Source organism: Lutjanus erythropterus, chromosome 8 (assembly GCF_056507025.1).
Source record: "Lutjanus erythropterus isolate fLutEry1 chromosome 8, fLutEry1.hap2, whole genome shotgun sequence".
NCBI classification, from domain to species: domain Eukaryota; kingdom Metazoa; phylum Chordata; class Actinopteri; order Lutjaniformes; family Lutjanidae; genus Lutjanus; species Lutjanus erythropterus.
Genome location: NC_139324.1, coordinates 33916795 through 33939260, shown reverse-complemented (window position 1 = coordinate 33939260; position 22466 = coordinate 33916795). Strand labels below are relative to the sequence as shown.

Sequence of the window (22466 nt, the reverse complement as noted above, 5' to 3'; positions counted from 1 at the left end):
TAAGTAAACGCCTCAAAAAAAGAATGAATATCCTGTTGATTGTGTTGCAAAGCTAGTTCATTTAAAACCTGTTGCTGAATAGAGACACAGCTGATGTTCGCAGATTCAGTATTTTGGTCTCAGTCCTACCGACTGTCCCTGAAATATTTGTCTGCATCCTCAGCTGCAGCGCCTTTTGTGCTTGGCGCTCCATTTAAGTTGAAATGTGTTTTCAGTTTATTGTCCTCGCACCCGTCTGTGTGATGGAGTGTGCTATCACTAAAAAGTCTGCCTGCAGTGTGGCTGCAAATGTTTTTCCATGCTGCTGCTGTGAAATCTTGATCATATTTTTCATGTTTGTTGTAGTTTGGATGTCATGAAGTTACAGATCTCAGCTTTTAACCAGCTATTCTCTAACACCTCTCCTGGAAGCAGAGAGTTTAATTAGTTACTCTCTTGTTTGATAAATGAATTTTGGAGGAGGCTGCTGTGGTCAACAGCTCTCTTCAATGGTCTGGTTTTTCTCTTTCATGCTCTTTGGTGCTTTATGTTCATTTAACAACCACATCTTCCTCTCTCTGCTGCTGTCCTGGCTATCTTTAATCCAAATTTGAGTGCAAAATCACAAAAATCACCTTTTTTTGATAAATAACAGAACAGCGAGTATTCTGAGTTCACCATTCCATATAATACCTCCATATTTACAACGCCATGCTGCTCCCATGACAGACAATATTTGATGGAAAATGAATGTAAAAAAACAAACAGTTCTGGTTGAGCCAGCCGCCCAAGTATAAAGGAACCAGATGGCTGAGGAGGAGACAGAGTTGATATGGAAGCTTCATGCATCTACAAAAAAATGTAATTATGCTGAGGCATGCTCAGTATTGATCCACAACTGAGAGAAAAAGACACAAAGCTGTTTTGTCCTCTAGGTATCACACAGAGTTTGGCTGGATGGACAGTATTGTAAAGCTCTTCCATAATCGAGCATGAATAAAGCATGACTGGAAAAACACGAATCTGCCTTTACAGGTGCCATTAAGAAGTCGATATAGATTCTCAAGACCATCGCAGCGGACAAACATGCATTCAGCTTGAAGGATCAACCACTTTGATGGCTACTTTTCTGTTTAAAGCACAGGCATTCATATTGTGAACATTCTGTTGTTGTCGTCAGAGCAGTTATTATTCTCACCATCCTTGTTTTCTTCTTTCTTAGCTTTGAGTGAACAGATGGACAGAGAGGAGACTTTTTTATTCTGATGAGATGGCTGACCTAGTTGATCTGTTTTACTCATAGAAAATAACCCACATGACATTGTTATGACAATGTCTAGATCTAAAAGACTCAAAAATTCTGTTTTAAAACAGTTTGGCAGAAAAATCACTCAAGCTGCAACAAATAATCAATTAGTTATCAACTACTGAATTAATCACCAACTATTTTGATAATTTTTCTCATTATTTTGCTGCTCAGGAAGCTTTACAACCTAAAACGGTGGTGTCTGTAGTCCTTCAAACTTGCCTGCGATTTGCACATGTGCGACTTACTCACACCTCTGCCTATATGACAGTAAACTGAATATTTTGGGGTTGTGGACAAAAAGAGACATAGGCGGAACAGTGGTTAGCATTTACAGCTCACAACGAGAAAATCGTGGGTTTGAACCCTGATGCAGACACTGGAAGGTAAATTCTCCAGGAACTTCCCCTCACAATGATGCTGGCTCAGAACTGCAGTTGGCCCCCAGGCACTGCCCCCAGTGTCAGTTAACATGTGACAGAGAAATATAAATAATATTAGCAGTATTAGCTATTAGCTTTTCTGAGGGAAACATCACTGAAAACTTTAATCTAGGTCCCCAAGGTTCAGTTCTCTCAGATTTTAGATCCATTCCTTCTCAAACGTGTTGAAGTTTTTGGTTTAGAAACGATTCTTGTAGTTGTATCCACAGAAGAGGTACCACTAAATTCAGTCCGATAGCTGCAGTCCAGCTGCTGCTGAATGCTCAACAGGAACAGTATTACCAGATGCAAAATACAGCAATATAGTACTGTTAAACAAAAATTATCGTACATACAGAAACAACCTGGAAAGAGGCCAGGATCCTACACTGAATGATAAAACTTTGTCATGTACACCATGTTACATGGAGACTCAAAATCTTGAAAATCTCGAAATCAAAAAATCCCCAGACTGTGTCACTGCTCTATCTATATATACCTCTACCTATACTCTACATCGTACAGTTTCATACAAATATTATAATTATCGTAGATCTGGCAACACTGAACAGAAAGAAAAAAGACAAAAGCACTCAAACCGGAAAAGTAAAAGTGTGACTAAATCTCACTATGTTGTACTTTGCATTATTATATATGACAATAAAGTTGACCTTGACATTATTTTTCACCATTTTCTGACATTTTATAGACTAAACCACTAATCATTATCTTGAAAATAACTGACAGATTAATCTACAATAAAAATACTTATTAAGTTGCAGCCCTAGAGATCACAAATCTGGCAACATTATTTACAATTACTGATTTTGTTTTTGGTGTCCTGTGATTAGGAAGCCCTAGAAGTCTTTAAATTCTGTGTCAATATGCACTTGTTTAAAGGAAAAAAAAAAAAAAAGTTCTTCCCTGTTTTTCTTGCCAGAGTTTGATGAGAAGATTGATATTCTCATGCCTGTGCAGTATGCACAGAGCATAAATACCAGAAGCAGGTGGAAACAGCTGGCCTGCCTCTGTCCAGAGTTAACAACTCCACCTACCAGCACCTCTAAATCTCACTAATTGACACGTTGTATCTTGTTTGTTTAATGCATACACAAACAGAAGGAAGCTACCTGCTGTAATTATTTCTCATGTAGCAACAGCTGGGAGCGCCGACTTCCCACAGTCTTGTAATCACAGTGAGCTCGACAGATGCTGCACAGAAGCACTGGATGGATGAATAAACTGTTATTTGTCAAGACATAGTTACAGCATGCAACTTCCTCAAAAACCACAAAGTCTTTATGCTAAGCTAAGCTAATCATCTCCTGGCTCCAGCTTCATACGCAGCACACAGACATGTGAGTGGTGTTGATATTCTTATCTAACTCTTGGAAAGAAAGCTAATAAGTGGTTTTCAGATGTTTTTTTAAGGACATTTAAGGTCTTAGTCCTCTGGCAGGACAGGTGATGTTGATTTTGAGATTTTGTTCATAACACTATTGAATGGAGAACAGGTCACCTTGCTTTACTGTCCGACTTCTGAAGCCATGGTGCTTTCATTAGCAAGTTTATGCCAGCTGTCATATGGAGTCAAAAGGAAAATATTTTTCTATTTGTTTTATGAAAGTTTTTTTTTTATTAATGTGCATGGAGTGCTCTTTGTGCTCTTTCTTCAGAGAAGAAAAAACAAATATTCTGTAGACGTATTGTTTACACAGACACTGCTTTCATTACCATCTTGTCACTTTTCAAGATAGGCCTTATGAAACCTATATTCCTGTATATCTCACCAGCATCTCTGTTTGTTGTCTCTGTCTCTCTGTGCCTCCATCCTCTCTTCTTTCATTTCTCTTATCCTCTCCCCTCGCTCCGTCCGTCCTCAGAAGGAGAGGAAAGCAGGAGGTTTATTAAAGCTCTTGTCGGGGGCAGCAGCCAAGAAGAAACCTCGCTCGCCTCCCTCCTCCCCGCCCACACATGACCCTTCGCTGGCCGGCCAAGGCGCCGTGGCCACAGACCCCGCCCACCATCCTCACCACCATCACCACCACGCCCGCTCAGGTTCCTGCCCGATGGCATCGCAGGGGCGAGCCGGCTCCTGTCCGATCGAGAGTGAAATGGCGGGGGCCATAGGGCTGGAGCCTCTGCACAGGAAGTCTGGTTCCCTGGACACCAATTTTCCCAGGTCGCCCCCAGCAACTCGTGCCGGCAACGCTCTGATGGTCCTCCGGCCTGAACCCAAACCTCTGTCCAGAGAGAGGTGAGCATATGTACGCACACATCCACACTGAAAGAAGTAAGACACGCACACACATATAATAAAGCAGTACGTGACAACTGCATGGGCAAAAATGAATACAGCAGTCCATATAACGAGTTGGAGCCATAGACTGCATATTAAATAGGTTGAAATTCTATTTAAGATACACTAATATGCAATAATTTGAACTCTAATTAATGAGAAACCGGCAAACAGTAAAAGTCATCCCTGCCCAGAATAGAGACTTCAAAGGGGGGCACTGCAGCTGTAGCACTGATGTCATAGAAGTCAGTATTTCAACTTATCACTTTCTTCATGTCTGATGACATATCATAGTCATTTTATGATAAATCAAAGTAAATATAGAGATTACTCCTTTCTATGAGGTATTAAACACTGAAACAGGTCTGAGCTGTAAACCAAATTATATTACTGTACTGTGGTGAAAAATGTCAGTGCTGGTAGGGCTGCAACTAACCATTATTTTCATTGTCAATTAATCCGTCAGTTATTTTCTCAATTAGTGGACTAGTTGTTTGGTCGATAAAATGAAATGTCAATTAGTGTTTCTCAAATGTTTTGTTTTGTCCACAACCCAAAAGATATTCGGTTATTTGTCACAAGTGAGTAAAGAAAACCAGAAAATATTCGCATTTAAAAAGCTGGTATCCGAGAAATAGATTTTATTTTTAAACAAATTACAAGAAATGATTCAAACTGATTATTAAATTATCAAAATAGATTCATGGTTGCAGCTCTAAATGCTGGTGTTAGTATTGACATTTCTAAATAATTATATAAAAATCAGCATTTCATGGGTTGAAAATACCTCAAAACACTCCACCCACTGTTTTAAATCATCCTGTCTTGCAAGGCCAACACTGAGATAAGAGTCGACCCTTTGAGACTGCTCTACATCATGAGATTTATAATAAAAGAAGATTAATGACCTCTAATCAGAGTTGGGCGGACCACCTCCCACAGCCCTGCTCTTGAGTAGGAGTCTGAAACAGAGCTCATTTTTAAATGCAGTACCTGCTGATCAAGACACACAGGAGTTTACACTAGTTTTTGCTTCACTGGCAGGACTTTGGCTTTGTAGTGGCTGGCTGGCAGGCTGGCAGGCAGGCAGGCAGGCAGGCAGGCAGGCACACACAGGAGAGCCTCTAGTTATTGATTCTTGGACCCTTGGTGCTATCTAGTGAACCAGTCTGTTCCCACCAGTTTTGAGAGGAACCATTGTAATCAAGGATGTCATCAACAGAGAGCGCGGCACAATGCACAATAACCTGTAGCATATGACACACCCACTTTGGTTATGGAGGAAAAACTACTATTTTTTTGGTTCCAGCTGGGAACCAACTATTTTTGACTGAAATACTCTAAATAGTTAAATATTAGGTGCATGAACCAGAACAAGGCTAGTTCCATGTTTGTGGAAGGCCTATCTGAGTCGCTACTGTTAGCGTGGCTAGTTAAAACACAGAAACTGTTTGGAAAAACAGCCACTGCTTCTAGTCCTGTGCACCTGCAGCCCACCAACCCCCTCAACCTCTCACCCACTTTTTAGCATTTTTAAAAAATTATGCATTAGTTGAAGTCAGGCATAGATCTGGGGTGAAGTTACTCTTGAAAAACGCAAAAAGAGACACACACAAGTAAACACAGATAACAGGTTAAGGGCCATTCTTTTGTGAATTTGGACATCAACTCGAACTCAAGTGCAACCTTGCTACACAAGGCTGCAGGCATTTTTTTTTTGCAATATTTGGAGACCAAAAAGAAGTGTGTTCAATTTGCTGTGAAGTGCATGCACACACGCACACACACTTTGTGCCCATCAGAGAAAGCCTGTTAAATCGGGAACACACTTACAGACACTTCAACTGTGGGTCACAGAACATAGAAGAGGAATGAAGCATTTAATGGAAGCATGTTTTCTTCTGGCAGCAGGATGTTGGTGTACTGGGAGCACTGGTTATCAGGCCAAACCAGGCACAGTGCTCCCTCTGTTTGTGTGTGCATGTGTGTGTGTGAGAGAGAGAGAATCAGAGAGGAAAAGTAATCTTGTCTCACCAATATTTTGATAAATGTTAAACCCTGTAGGACATTTGTCCACCAACTCACAGATGCGATGGTTATCATAACATCTGAGAAGCATTTTAGATGATATAATCCCACCTTTTGAATGATTCCAGATGCAACACAGAACAGTGTTTGGGCCCAAAACCCTCCAATAAAACTGTTTGGTATTGTTATGCTTCACATTGCAGCTTTTCACAAAAACCACGATTTATTAAAGCCAAGTGAAACCTGTCACACTCTGATTTGTTGCAGGAGTGAATGTTCAAGTTGATTCTCAAGTGGGAAAAAACAATTTAACATGTAAATTAGATAACATTTTTCTGAGATAGAAGCTGTAAACAATAAACAATTTGTTTTTCACTCAGAATTAAAGATCAAGGGCAACAGCTGCCACTCTGTAACAACAATCAGCGATTACACAGGTATAAATTTATTTAGATGCAAGGAATTTCTACACTGAAAGCAGGGTTTCCATGAAGTATGGAAAGGTATGGAATTTGGTTTTGGTAATTTCCAGGTCTAAATAAGTATGGAAAAAAGGAGACAATAGGGAAAAATAGTTGCTTCCAGACTATTTAAAAATAAACTGATCATGCAGCAGAACCAGCCAAATTGTTTACTGTGTGTGACTGAACGTACACTCCTGTACATCACAGCCTGCAAGATGGCTCTGCTGCAAGTGTCTCATAAATGAACCAAACCCAGACATCCGCAGCTAAATTAATTTGAAAGAAAATGTGGCAGTATCTTTTAACTGCATGTACAGTACACAGATCAGTGTTTCCTCTACATTCATTTAGGAGTGGCGGCACGAATTACAAATAAACAATAAAGCAGCAAATTACTGGCTGGAGAAGAGGTAGACTTAAGTTATTAGCTTGAGATAACTCGACATAGATTTTACAAGTTAAACAGTCGTTCACAACATGTTGATGACCAGCTAACGTTACGTAACTTATCGGTAGTTTAAGTTAATTTGGCCCGGTGCCAACTCAGTGTCGCTAACGTGAGTAAACTAATTGACAGTATTAGGCTAACGTTAATATCTACACGCCATTATGTAACAACTGACTGCATTTTTCAGATGAGTTTATTGAAATATTTCTCTAAGAAGAGAAATGGAACGCCTGCCCCCGCTGCTGAAAAAAATCCTAGAGGAAACACTGCAGATCATAAACAAATAACTTTTCTGAACATTTTTAAGTTATGCAATGATGAAGTTATCAGAAAAGTAAACTTTTCAGCATAAGGAATGGAAAATATGTAGAAACTAGGCCCAGTTGATATTGCTGAAAAACCTACCATGATAGTGAAGTTTAATAACGGTCAATAATTATTGATCATGTAGGTTGTAACCAACGACATGTTATGTACTACAAGGGATGGAAGCAGCTCAGGTGATAAAACGAGTAAATATCCCAATATTTTTGACCAAAGACCTTGATATTGCAACAATATTGTAGGGATGACTGTCAGTGCTTTCACAAAATATTAATCCAATGAGATCTTTTGATAAATAATCATGAGTAATGAGGATATAATGACAAAGTGGGTAAAAGCAAATAGGCAAAGTTCATAAAATTACATTATCTTACTGCATGCAGCCTTTAAAAACAGGAAACACTTATGCCATATCAAGACGATATGCAAAATCTATCATGATACCTAGTCTCATATCACGATATGATATAATATTGATATATTGCCCAGCCCTGGTAGAAACTCTGTGAAAGTAAGTTAAGTAAGTGTGCAATGGCATGGCATGTCACAGTGTTAACAAACTAGTGAACTACACAGCTGGATTTAAATGCATCAAATGACTTTCATAATTCCTTTCTCAGGGGTTTGTCAAAAGGCATTCTTGGAAATGCAGGAAGTTACTAAGTGGAGTGAGTGAGGTCGGTTGAGAGAATATGTGACCACAAAATAAAGATTATTCTCAGAATCCATTAAACATATTGATAGGTTCTAGAGAATCCCAGAGAATCAATATTTCCTTTTACCTATAATTCACAGCAGTGTGTAGCTGGGAACATCCCCTGAACTTTTATTGATTATAGTGAAAGAAATCTCCTCTGATATCTCCACTGATTAAATTCTTTCAGGTGGACCATACCGGCATGTGATCTGTGTGTGTTATAACCATCTCTGTGTGTGGCAGGTATCGTGTGGTGGTGCCCTATCCACCCCAGAGCGAGGCGGAGATCGAGCTGCGGGAAGGGGACGTGGTGTTTGTCCATAAGAAGAGGGACGACGGCTGGTACAAAGGCACCCTGCAGAGGACGGGACAGACCGGCCTGTTTCCCAGCAGCTTCGTCGAGAGCTTCTAAGCTGGAAAAAGTGGACAAAAGAACACACACTGTTCCTGTTTCTGAGTCACACACACACACACACACACACACACACACACACACAAAAACTACAAACACAAAGGATGGACCGACATTGGTTTCTTGGAATTATAATTTTTGGATTAAAGACAGACAAAGAAAATTGCTTCAAAAAACCTTAAAAACTTCAATAAGAATATATTTTAGTTTCACAGGATAGTCAATTTAAAAAAAAAATCCCAAAACTATTTGTCAACAAACACTGGAATTTAAGGTATAAAAATATTAAAACTAAAAGCTACTGAATACTGGCACAAAACATGATTAAAGAGATTATTTGGATTATTTGACGTGAGGTTGTGTGAGGTACATAATTATAATCACTATATAAACCACAGTTGGTGGAGATTGGTACCAGCACGGAAGCTAAGTAATATACTGCTGTGGACAGGTCAACATTTAGCCATTTACAGAAAAGGTCCAACCAAATATATTAAGAATATTCTCACCACTTTACTTTGCTATCAGACAGTCTTTTCTGATGGGAAGTCCCTGTTATGTGCACCAAATATCGCTCTCTCCAAAGCCACCAGACTCCATAGTGAAAAACTGTCATTTTATCTTGCAGAACACAGGAGTTGCTGGTCTACCATTGCCTTGGTCACTTAGTTTGTTTGTATTATTGTGTGATTTTGGTAAAACCGGACAAACCTTTTAAAACACCAAAGTCACAAAATCACACAAACAAACTGATCGAGGCAGCGGTAGACCAGCAACTCCTGTGTTCTGCAAGGTAAAATTACTGTTTTTTCCAGTGGAGTATGGTTGCTGTAGAGGGATCTCACATGTCAGTTTCCCATTGGAAAAGGCAGTCCAATGGCAAGGTAAAGTGGTGAATTGTAAAATAAAAGTAGTGTATTATAAATACACATACATATATATATATAGCATACACTTAATTCTGTAAGTTGTTTGGTTGATAAAATGGTGAAATATGTTCATCAGTCTTTCCTAAAATCAAAGATGGTGTCCTCCTGGCCTTGTTTTGCTCACAACTGAAAGATATTGTTTATTGTAATAGAAAAGTAAAAAAAAATAAAATAAATCACATTTAAGAAGCTGAAATCAGAGAATTTGACTTTTTTCACCTGAAAGTTACTTATACTAATGAATCAGTTATTTAAAAAAATATATAACCACTTTATCACTGTAGCTCTAAATTACACGTTGCTGTTCACCACAGCATTACTTATTATCTGTGCTGGTACTCATCTCTGCTTCTCCAAACTCATGGCATACCAACCATCATTACTGTATTTAATTCACTGACTATTGACAAGTACCTCATACAATCACATTTCACATAATCCGTATTATCCCTTTGATTGTAGCCAAATTCAGAAACCCCTATCAGTACATCTGATTCTCACACACACACATACATACATATATACATACATACATACACACACACACACACAAACACACACACACACACACACACACGAAAGCTAGCCTCGGCTTCGACCAGCCACTCAGGAAGCAGGGCAGCTTTTCCCATCATTCGCCCGAGGACAGCGTTGGGGTCAGAGGGGCTTCACCAGATTGATTGTCCGGACCCGTGATGTTGACTACTGAAACCACACAGACTCGAAGAGCACAGAAAGACAAACCCTGCCTCCCAGTTCTCCTCCTTGGCATCATCCACCAGCAAACACTAGCACAAAAAGCATTAGCTCTGCTTTCCACTGAGACCTCAGAACTTGAATTCGGGTGCTTTCTTTGTTTGACAGGTGAAGATTTATCACCAGGTGACGAGGGCAGCGTGTGAGCCTACACTCCGGGATCATTGTAAGCACATCTCCGTGTCTAGTTTGTGACAACAAGCTCATGTGTTTCTTATTCAACACAGTATATGTTAATAACAATGCATGTAGCATTATTATGTTTTCTTTTATATATATATACAGTATATATGTTGAAATAGATGTTTGTGTTGTCCCAAACTAGTCATGCTGTGATGATCTGTCACAGGAATTTTAATTTAAAAACGAATGGTGTGAAAAGTAAAATATGAATTAGGCAGTTATTTTTTCTATTCATATATCTTACATAAATTTATACACCCAATTTTTTAAATTTAAATTTGTCCTTTATAGAGCCCCACAGCTGGACTGAACTGCATTAACTGGCTTGCTGAATGTAGGAAGAATCTCTTTAAAGAATTTATTTGTATTGACAAAGTTGTTTTTTGCTCTTCTGTGTGCGATCAGAGACAAAGAATGCACTTGGTAACATTTGACACAACCTGCCACTATATCTACTAATACAGTAGTTTACACACTATTATTTATTTGACAAAAGGGATTTCCATTGCTACTTGTCACATCTTCTTCAGGCACAAACATCTTTGGTAGGACAAAATAAAGGAAAAACTTAAAGGGATAGCTTGGATTATTTCAAGTGGGGTTGTATGCGGTACTTATCAATAGTCAGTGTATTACCTACAGTTGATAGAGGTCAGCCCACCTTCAGTTTGCAGAAGCAGAGAGGAATTCCAGCACAGGAGCTAAGCAATGTACTGCTGTGGACAAGGTCAGTAACTTTAGCCACTTGAATTTAGAGAATTTTCACCACTTTACCTGGCTTTCAGACAGCCTTTTCTGATAGGAAACTGCTACTATGTGTGCCAAATATAACTGCCTTTAAGACAACCAGACTCCATAAAAAGAAACAGTAATTCTACCCTGCAAAACACAGGAGTTGCTGGACTATCACTGTCTCAATCTGTTAGTTTGTTTGTGTTATTGTGTGACTTCAGCAAATCTGAACAAATCTTTTAAAACACCAAAGTCACACAGTAACACAAGCAAAGTAATAGATCGAGGCAGCAAAAGTCCAGCAAATCCTATTTTCTGCGAAGTAAAATCACTGTTTTTCCTTATAGAGTCCGGTTGCTGTGGAGAGAGCGATACTTGTCCTACATAACGGACAGATGTGTCAAAAATTTTTCTGCTGACCTTGTCCACTATGCATATATACCTCTTACAACCCCACTACAAATAACTATCCTTTTAATCCAGTCTTTTACTTTGAAATGAAAAAAATTCTTAACAAGCAACCAAAAATCTAGTTACAGATGCGCGATTGGTCCATAGAAATGTCTTACTGGAAGTGCAGAACTGTCACAAAAATTGCTAACAGTAATTCCTCTGTCTCAGCACTTTCTTGAGATACTGTTGAGTTTTCTGTCTGACTGCAGCAATATTGTGAAACCAAATGTGTGCAGATTTGATGCTCATGGAAGAACGTATGATCAAGGGGGAAACACCCGAAATCAGAAGGCAGGGACACAAGTTTTTCATCACACAACTGCCAACCTTTGACAACAACTTTTCCTCTTATATTGTCAACCTTTAACGAGTATTTTTGTACGGCTTCAGTGAGTGTGTCGTCAGTCTGCTTTGTGAATCTCATTCACTCGTCCTGAGTGTGGATCCAGGCTTGTCTAGTTTACATCCAGCCACAACCATCTACCTTTTGTCCCTGTTTCTGGAGGTAGAAGCACAGCGAAGCTCAGAGCTCGATTTGCTAACACTGTGTGTATGTGTGTATCTGAGGTCAGCAGGATTTTAATATTGGCCATGTATCAGTGAAAGTTAAAGGGCATGAATGGTTTTCCTCACCTGCTTGGCCAGAATGAAGCACAAACAACTACTGGCCCATGTGCACACAGGTGAGGCTCACCCATTAGCTGCCACTAGCTAAGCACAATTGAGTCTCTTTGAATTTGCGTCATATGGGCAAGACAAATACAAAATTCAACTTATGGGAAGCAGCACAGATTGGGTTTTTTTTGTTTTTGTTTTGGGGGGCTTCTTCTCAGAGTCAAAAAAACGCTGCAGCGTCATAACAGTTTGGAAACCTCTGTCACTTATTCCCATATGATGTGACTGACTGCAGAATAAACACTCAGATGTGAGACTTTGCTATAAGCTCTCCACAGACGTGCAGAAAACAAGCACAAAACAAAAAAAGACTCCATTCTCTGCCACAAGTTTTCTCTCAGCCCCTCCACCCCCCCCCCCCCCCCCCAGAATAATGGTTTGATAAAACTGCTACATGATAGCTCTTTTCTTTTCTCAGTGAAAACGGAAAATAAAGGAGTAGATTTAAGGAGCAGTGTGTGGGATTTAGTGACATCCAGTGGTGAGCTTGCAGATTGCAAACACCTTGTCGCACTCCCTCCTTCCAAATTTGTAGAAGAAACAGAATGCAAAAGGCCAAATCTAGAACCAGTGTTTAGTTTGTCCATTCTGGGCTACTGTACAAACATGGTGGTGCACCATGCCTGGCTCTGCTGTTGATACAAGCAGCTCATATTAAGATTAAAAAAAAAACACATTTTTTCTTATTTTTAGGTGACTATACACTAATGAAAATGTACTTACGAATATTAGATTCCCTGGATTTTCAACATTGAGTCCACAAGCCCTAGAGAGTCCCACAGGTTGGGGTGCTAAATTATTGTGATAATTTTTTTGGGAAAAGTTACTTAAATTAAAATCTCCTCCTGCTTCCAACATACTACTTACTGTAACTTTGCCTGTCAAAATGTGATTGCGGGCTCATTCCATCTAATTTCAAGAGGACCCAGTGGCAGGTATTAAGAATAACTGTATGGGAATAGCTGATCTTCTTGCTGAGGAGCTTGTTTGCTTATGTAGGTCATATAGAACCATAAGTATTACGTTCAGTTCAGTTTCATAACCAGTTAAAAACTCATTGTAGTAGCTTTAACTTGAATCGAACACATTAGCAAAGATATCGCTTTTTTCGAAAAAACATTTAATTTACATTACATTGACAAAAGGCGAGCTAACCTACTAAATCACTGTGCGACACCTATCCATAACAGCAAACTACTTAGCTATATATTATTGAATTATATTGGCCAGTCAAATAGCTTTATAATTATTATCCCCAAGTGTGCAGACACTTTAGTGAGCCACGTGAATTGTTTTGTAACTTTCAAAGCAAGAGACTATATCATACCCTCCGCCTCAGAAATCACCAGCCACAATGCAGAGAGTGAAGCTAGCACAGTTAACATCAGCCATGGTACAACAGCTGCTGATTTAGCAGCTATGGGTAAGCTAAAAAATAACTGAAAAAACGTTGGATGCAATCCGTCTCTCCATCAACTGTAGGGGTCCATGGCTGGAAAAGACCATTTCTATTCCATTTCTGCCCTATTCTGCCAATAAATCCCCAGAAATCCTACACACCAGACCCTTTAAATTTAAACAAGCAAGCAATTTTTGTCAGTTTTTATGTTTTCATGTTCACCTTTAACTCAAATTGGAGGTGACCTCTCACTGAGGAAGCGAAAGCACAAGAAGTTTGTACTTGTGACGTGTTTGTTTAGATTGTGGGGTAGAGAATTCAACCCTGATCCCTTAAACTGTGAAGGAAAGTGAACAACAAACATGTTAGGGAAACACACTCACACAGTCTTGACAGAGCGCAGCATGCTCTGCGATCATCTCCTGGCTGCTGGCAGTGCAGTATGGGTAATCCTGTACATCTGGAGCAACAGATGAAACCGAAAACAGTAGATTAAGTAGATTTAAGATTTTTTCTCTAGCAGGTCACAGCTCAGCTGGAGACTGTAAATCACATACTCAAACACATACATGCACAAAAAAGACTAAGGCTAGACTGACATACATCGCTTTTCTGTTAGAATTCTGGATATGAAGCAGTCGGTTTGATTATTTTTTAATTGACCAATTTTGTCTATTTATTTTAACTGCACTAGACTGTGATATTTGTGTGGTTTTAAATTGAGTGTTTAAGTTCAGCCAAGTAAAAGTGCCAATTTATTTGCCAAGAAAAGGGTCAAAACTAAATGTCAAATTTTGGCAGAAGATACAAGTTATTGGAAGCTTCAATCCAAAAATATCTGTATTGGCCTTCAAAACCTGTCAGTCAAACCCTAGTGCCTACAAATGCCAACACATATACATACACACCCTTAAGTATCAGGCAGACCAGTCCGTCTTTTACCTCTTCGATACTTTCTTATCGGTACGATGATGAGCCTGCTGCTTGTTTTTCTCACAGCTCTGTTCTGTGTGACTCAATGACTGACAGCTCTGCACAAAAAAAGGAAAAAGAAAAAAAAAACAACCCCGAACGAGGTTTCTCTCATCTGTTTGTACGCCCGCTAAACTAGAGGACTCTAATTTCTACTGAGTCAAACTTAAGCACAAGTCCTCATTTGTGTCTGAGATCAACAGATCTCAGTGGTTTTTTTGCGCGAGGTTGATGCTGTGAGGAGGAGAAGAGTTTACAACAGTCGAAACATCAGGAATGAAACCACTGCACGGTGGTCACTTTACGTCAAATATCTTGAACAAATGTTTTCATGCCGTTTGTGGGGTTTTTTTGTTCCTGTGATGTGAGCTTGTCTTTCAGCTCAGCTTCCTGGTTGAAAATACCACTTGCTAACTCATGGTGGTGGCTTGAAAAATGTGAACAAGCCATTAGCAGCAGTGGTAATTTCCATTGGACATGAACACAACATAAAACACACCATCGCACATGCAATTTTTCATTGGACTTAAAGAGATAGTTGGGATTTTTTGAAGTGGGGTTGTATGAGGTACTTATCCATAGTCGGTGTATTAGTATAAGTATGTAGCGGTTGACACATGCACAGGGTCAGCAGCAAAACATATTTTTGCCACTTAAAAAAGGAAGTGAAACCGTCATTATATAAGCCAAATGTCGCTCACTCCAAAATTCCCTAAAATACGTTTTGCTGCTGACCCTGTCCACATGGTCCTGCTGCTTCTCCAAACTGGGGGCACGCCAACAGTCATCTACTGCAGGTAATATACCCACTATAGATAAGTACCTCATAAAACACCTCAAAAAATCCAAACTATCCCTTTAATATCAAATTACTGTCCACTCCCTTTGTTGTCCTTCCAGGAAGCCTGAGCATTCACCCTGCCATCTTGAATTAGATGTCGGCCATATTTGTTCCTATGGATACTTGTGTGTTTGAGTGTGTATGTGTGTATGTGTGCGTGTGTGTGCAAGGGGAGGGGGCCTCTGTATGTAGCTCTTTACATTAAAAAAAAGGAACTTTATGATAAAGTTTGGTGCGGTGTCATGCCTCATCAGTACTGAGTGGGGTTGAATACAGCGCTACAGCGGGAGAAACAAAAAAAAAAAAGAAAGTATATATATAATTCTATATTGTGCAGAATATTTATAGGCCTTTTGTGCCATTGAAGTCATGCTCTGCACTGGCCACGCCCAGCGCTCTCTACCATGTGATCATTATACATCGTCTTGTACTGATGACCCGTGGCTGATTTGATTGTTTTTTCATGTCAAGTGCATTTTTCGCAATAAATGCCTTTGTTTTAAAACAGATTCTCACTGTCTTTTTTGCATTCGCCCACAGCTTTATAATGGAGATAACACAGAGAAGTGATCGGAAACACTTGTGTACTCTGATGCTTAACAAACACATTACCTATATAGCTCATTAGGGCTCTACAGTCGCCCTTTGGAGGATTCATCCTGAGAATTATATCATATCCTGCTCTAATTCTAATTATCCACACTCACAATGTGCTCATTATGAAGCCTTATGAGCAACATTCCAGGTACACATCTGACAGACAGTATTACTATCTTGATCATTACAGACATGCTAGTAAAGGAAGTTTAGTAATAAAACTGACATCATTCCCTGCATCTTCTCCTCATATCCTCCCTTAGCTCTTTTCCCCCATCCTCATCCTCACTAGTGTACTCAATAGGAATACTTGGAAGGCAATTAGCCCTTAGTCCCCCCTTGTTTGGAAAAAAAACAGAGCAAAAGTGCTGTCTTAGATGCTCATATAAAACATTATAAATGCCTTATAGATGGGCCCAGTGTCAAAGACAATGTGATAAAGCGCCTTCTAGGGTACCCTTCCAATGGAGAAAACATGGTAAAGTGCCCTTCTCATGTAAAAAGGGTGGGGAAAGTCCCTCTAGAGTGCCCTATCCGTTTAGAAAATGTGGTAAGGTGCCCTTCCAGTATAGAAAAACATGCTAACATTCCCTCTAGGGTGCCCTTCCAGTGTAGAAAATGTGGTAAAGTACCCTCTAGAGTATCCTTTCAGTGAAGAAAACATGGTTAAGTGTCCTTCCTTTGGAAAAAATGTGGTAAAGCGCATTATGACTTCTGATGTGCTGCTGCCCCACCACATAAAGCTGGTGCCCTTTTTATTTTTTTGACCATGCCCCTCAGACAGCCTGAGTCCACCACTGCTCCTTCTCCTTCTCCTTTCTCTCCCTCCGTCTCTCTTGTGTTCTCAGGCCAACACTGGCATGGACGAGGTGTGTAATTGGTAATTTCAGAGCGTTGCCGGCACTCCCCTTAAATGACAACCTCATCTCTCCAGCAGCCGGGCCTGTCTCCAATGATCACCTCGATTTGCATTTAGAGTGACTAGCAAAAGGTGACAAGGGTATGTGTGTGAGTGTATGTGTGCAAGCATAGGGGGTATGACAGCTATCTTGGATGTAAGCGCACACAGAAAAACTTGACACTAACACACAACCTCAAACTGCTATATTCATGGTGAGCTGGAGGCAGGCAGCAAATTTAGATTTTTCAGATTTCTGCAGTTCAGAGATAGTGTTCACCTCTGGCAGGAAAAAACTGGGAGAAATCTCTCCCCACCCAGAGAGTAGCTAAAGGTGTCAGTGCACATGCACACACTTTCTCCACAGTTTGCCTTGGTGGAATGGTTCTCCTCAGGGGCGTCCGCTTCCCGGCGAGGCTGCAGGCCCCTGCAGGGAATCGATCTGCTTTCCTCTGCTTTACGCCAGACCTGTCTGTCTACCTGTCTGTCTTCTAGCTCGAAGTCACATGAAGGGCAAAGGAGCCAGAGGATAAGACACTGCAGGGAACAGGACCTCTACCAGGCAGCACAGGGCGGTCCCTTTACGTGTGCATGTGTCTTCAGATAAAGTCAGGTGGTAGGCAAGGAAGAAGTTAAGTTACTGCTGTGTCTTAAATTGCCCTCTGAAGCAAAAAGGAAGGTTGTGATCGGCCTCTATCCGCTTAGCCTTTGATAAAAGGGAAAGAAATAAAGATGTCTCTACAATAGGCATTTCTTTTATAATGAATCACAGGGGTGGAGAGGAATTAAGTCAGGAGGTCTGCAGATTTCACAACAGTCTGAAAAATGCCTTTATAAATGAGGAGTTTTTCTCCTTTGGTGCAATCATTTAAAAGTGATAAATGGAACATAAAATTATCAAAAATGTTAATGCAGTCCTCCATGTCATGCTTTTCATTCACTGTACATCAGGCCAAGGTTAAAAACTAAAACTAGTTGTTAAAAACATTTAAGCCCAGCCCTTTCAATGCAAAAAATGTAGTAAAGTGCCCTCTAGAGTTAACTGAAAGGAATAAAAACTAGATTTTACTTAAAAACAAAACCTCACTGTAACAATATTGTGTTCTTACAAAACAAACTAAAATAAAAATATGAAAGAAAATATCCTCCTTCATACCCCGCATTCCAGATTGCATACTTTTTCTTTATACTTTTAGTACGTGCTGCAGCTGCCCTAACAAAGTCTGTACTGTTGCATGTAGTATGCATACAACTGGGACATATGACTTCCTCCTAATATTGCACCTTGAACTTTGACCCTCTTGCTCATACCCCCATCACAAAGGATTGTGGGTCAGAATAGCCAGAATAGCATGCTCGCTTGCATACTGCAAAATGAAACAAGATGCAATAGGACAGCCTGGTATTTTTGGCGTACTGCATCTGACACACTGTATTTGGACATACTGAATCTTTTCCTGGAATACTCAATAGTATGGTAGTATGGGCATTCTTTCTCAGTTAGGTTAACCCTGTCAACACAACAAGCATGAGGAAGCATGGTGCACATGTTTGCTCTGATACCTCTGATACCTGTTCTAAGCTTCTTGCCTCTGACATATATCCCCTATATTATTGTAAAAAAAATAAATAAAAATAAAACAATCATTGTTTACATCTCTGCAGAAGCAGACTTGCCATATTGTACTCTAAGGCGGAACCCACATGACAGAGGTGTCATGCTGCTCCTGCTACCCTATATCACTTTTGTTGTTGTTGTTGTTTTTTCCTGTTGGACAACTGCCCCATTTTGGTCATGTATATTTGAAACTTTTTCACACATGTACAGTTGCAATATACCACTGAACCCTATGACTGCTGTGTTTAGCTCCAGAAAGGGTATCCTTTTCAAACAGCCAATCAAAATCTATGGCTTTTACATCCCTTTTGGCCCGCCGTCTGATCCTCTTGAAGTGGAAGAGCACTCACATGCCCGTTGGGTCAGAGAGGTAATGGTACACTTACAACTAGAAGAGCTGAGATATCACAGTCAGGGCTCTATTAAAAAACACTACAAACTACTACTGCTGCTAGATTATTTTAACAATTTTTCATGTACCAGGCTGACTATATAAAGCCCTCATACCCCCTACACCCTTGATTTAGTTTATATCAGTTATGTAGTGCATATTTATGTGACTTAATTTCTTTCTCTCTTGTTTTTATTGTTTACTGTTATTATTGATCTTACCATTGACAGTGCATATTCTAATTTATTTTATCAGTCTTTAGTTATTTATGTCTCACTCCACTTAGGCTGTATATGTTTTCATATTTTTTGTATGCACATGTGCTGTGCTCTTTCTGGATGGATTAGATGTAAAATGTAATAATAATAATAATAATAAAACAAATACTGAACCTGATAAAAACTAAACATTTTTGAACAATAAATACTAAAATTTAATGAGCAAACCCACTCTGGAAACTAACTGAAACTAATCTGATTTGGAAAAAAAAGTTAAATTAAAAAATGCCAAAATAATGAAAAATACAAAACTATAATAACTGCATCAGGCCACATCACACCTAGAGTAAAATCCCCCTGGTCAGACACAAGGTTTTGTTATAACCGCAGTGAGTCTATGACCTCTGAATATGACCTAAAATTAGAGTTTGATTAAGAGAGAGATCACAGAGAGTTTCAACAAGAGGAAATCCTACATGTCTGATGGAACTTCACAATGTCCAACATGATAACTGTAAAAAATATGGCAGAACTGGACAAATATTGTCCCTTCGTACATTTTCCCACCTTACATCCCTACATCAGCTGCGTTCCCTTTCTCTCTTTGCTTCAACATAGATGTGATCTCACACTGATTATACTGATCAAAATCCTCTGCACACTCTTCTTACACAGTTTGGATACTACATCACTGAATATGAAATTTTAGAACACAATAGGTAAAAAATAAATAAAACACATGCGCTCAACGTCAACAGCACAATAACTAGAAACTGCTGAAAAGCACCTGTATCTCAACAATACAGGATTTACAGAGCAAGTGCACTCAATAAAAAACCAACAGTATAATCTAGAGTTGCAATGATTAATCGACAACTATTATGATGATCGATTAATCGGTTTAACTTTGATTTTTAAGAAATTAAGTCAAAATTCTCTGATTTCAGCTTCTTAAATGTGAATATTTAGTGGCTTCTTTGCTCATTTATAAGAGTGCGCGAAATATTTTTTGGTTTAAGGGCAAAACAAGAAATTTGAGGACGCCATTTTGGACTTTTTCACTATTTTCTTACAGTCCAGCACAATCACAAAATACACCGCTCACAACCACAGGAGAGAAAACTTGAAGCCACCTCTAATACCGACAAAAACAACCGAAAAAATTTGGCCTCACAAATAGTAAAACACTGCAAGACTTTATAAGCCAACATTAATCATAAAATAGTCTTACCTGATGCCTTGCATTTTTTCGTGGTTCTTCTTTGTGCTGAATCATCCACGGTATCACCGAAGTTCAAAATGTTGGTCAGTTCGTTCTCGGTTTCCAGGAGACAAAGTCTTTTTCAGGCGTTACAGTCCTCCATCTTTAATCCTCCTGGACAAGTGTCATGCCAAAAAGTCTCCGTCTTCCATTGTATCGCCCATTTTACTTATGTCTACAGCTGCTACTATCTGGATCAAACAATCATGCTAACATTACGTCCGTGGCAGTAGGGGTATCTCCTCTTCGTTAAGCGTTAACATTTCTAACTGAAAAACGTTAATTACAGTCGTGGCCAAATAAGTATTTGCGGTTCGTGGCATCAGCCGAGTTTAATTGTCTTTTTCTCTCTGACCTTTTCCGCCCCAACTGTTTGCGCTTTCGTTTTATTGTATCCATTTAAGTTGTATTTTTGACTCTTTCTGTCATGGTCTCATTTGACATTTTTCCCGCTTCACCTTTGACCTGGATGGACCGAACCACCTGAAGTGATGGAGGGGAAGTGACGACGGTCGGCGCCGCTGCCTGCACCTGCCGTACAGTACTGAGATTGTGTAACACCCCTATAAGATGGGCTGCTCCAACATTTTTATTTTTCTTTATTTTTTTTGGTGGCGGCCTTCCGTGCCACTAGGTATTTGGACCGGTCCACCTGGTGTTTGCCTTAATTGCCCGATAGCCGGTCCGAGCGTACTGTTCATAAGTACTACATTTAGGAGGAGAGAGAAAAGAGAAGCATTTGAAATTTGTAAACTGAACAGATGTTCACATAAAATATTAATATAATATAGAAACAGCGCTAAAATCCAATAAAAAAGAAGTGTGTCCTGTTCGTCTAGGGTAGTAATAAAATTCAGAATCGATTTGGAGTCACTGGGTCACATGACATGGAGGATATTGAAAAGAAAAATCCGCTGATTTTTACATAAAAATATTAATATAAAATAGAAGCAGCACTAAAGTCCAGTATAAAGATGAATGTCCGATTTGTTCAGTAGTAGTAGTAGATTATTAGTATTCAAATTTATTTATTTAATTTTTCTTTTTTTTTCCTCGTGGCGGCCTTGCAGCCCACTAGATGGATGATGTGATGTACTGAAAGAATGAAAGAAGTAGAAAAAGAAGCATATTTTGATACTCTATTATAAAATCTTGATTCAAGATTTCAGGGGTAGCGTTTTTTCAACAGATTAATATCTTTTATCGAATAATGCTCCATTTACAGAATCATTTTATATTACACCACTGCTCACTCCACATAATATGGGGAGCATATTGACATACTCTATTAACTGCTAAGTAGCACATCTCGATATGCAGCACATAACATCAAAACGCTGGCCCCACTGGTGAGGTGAAGTATTTGAAACCTGTAAAATCACAGCTAGATGCCACTAAATCCTACACACTGGTCACTGACATAAAATAGAACTAATAAAACTAAGAACAGTAGAACTCGAATTTGTAACAGCACTGTACTGTATTTTTATAAAGTGGTACCACTGGCGCTACACCATTTGAACAATAGAAAAACTGCATTTAAGTTTCCCGAACAAAGCACAGGGCATATGTCAGTCACCTTAGCAGTATTATAGTATCAGGACCAATATCAAAAATTCTGATCATCGTGATGAACCTTCATGAAACAAAACACATAAACTGATACCTTGATTTGACGCTATATTGTGTGATGAGAAAACACAGACAAGCAGAGTGTATCATGACAAAAATACAAAGATTTATTTAGCAAGAAGGAAAAAAAGCTCCCAAATAACACTGATTATTCCTTAAATACAAGTGTAGTACAAACGTATCTTAGACAAGTGTTACTCCATTAGGCATCAGTGTGTTTCCCTGGATGTACAAGTGAAGTGGATAGTGTATTTGTAAGTAAGCTTCACACAGATAAGGCACTAACACATCAGAGGCATTAGTGTAAATATAAAGTGGCAGTGTTTATGAGTATATGTTGGTTTTATAAATCACGCTTCAATAAAAAACCAGCACCACAGTGTTCTGGTTTAATCTATACTGTTAAAATGCTTTGAGGTGTGAAACCTCGTCTCATCACAACACGAAATTGTCACAAATCCAACCTCCCTCCTTCTGTATTCCCTCAAAAAACACTGACTCGACATGATGCGTTTTCTCCATTAGTCAGCTC

General features: G+C 39.3%; 1 protein-coding gene and 1 long non-coding RNA gene across 3 annotated transcripts in view; one reads left to right on the top strand and one right to left on the bottom strand.

Moving 5' to 3' along the window:
* The window catches only part of LOC146323120 (E3 ubiquitin-protein ligase SH3RF3-like), a 169651-nt gene extending 158065 nt beyond the window's left edge, over positions 1–11586 (top strand). The window contains exons 9-10 of one of the 2 annotated variants that reach the window (XM_084725368.1): positions 3594–3964; positions 8211–11586. In XM_084725368.1, the coding sequence (XP_084581494.1) occupies positions 3594–3964; positions 8211–8379 (540 nt within the window). In that variant the 3' untranslated portion in view covers positions 8380–11586. Of the gene's footprint in view, positions 1–3590; positions 3965–8210 lie in introns of both variants that reach the window. The other variant, XM_084725367.1, reaches the window with a different exon arrangement.
* Positions 7367–20758, bottom strand: LOC146323119 (uncharacterized). The gene is made up of 2 exons (XR_014771332.1): positions 20273–20758; positions 7367–8380 (listed from the first exon to the last, which is right to left on the bottom strand). It is a non-coding gene; the product is annotated as an uncharacterized LOC146323119 (long non-coding RNA).
* Positions 20759–22466: the final 1708 nt, after the last annotated feature.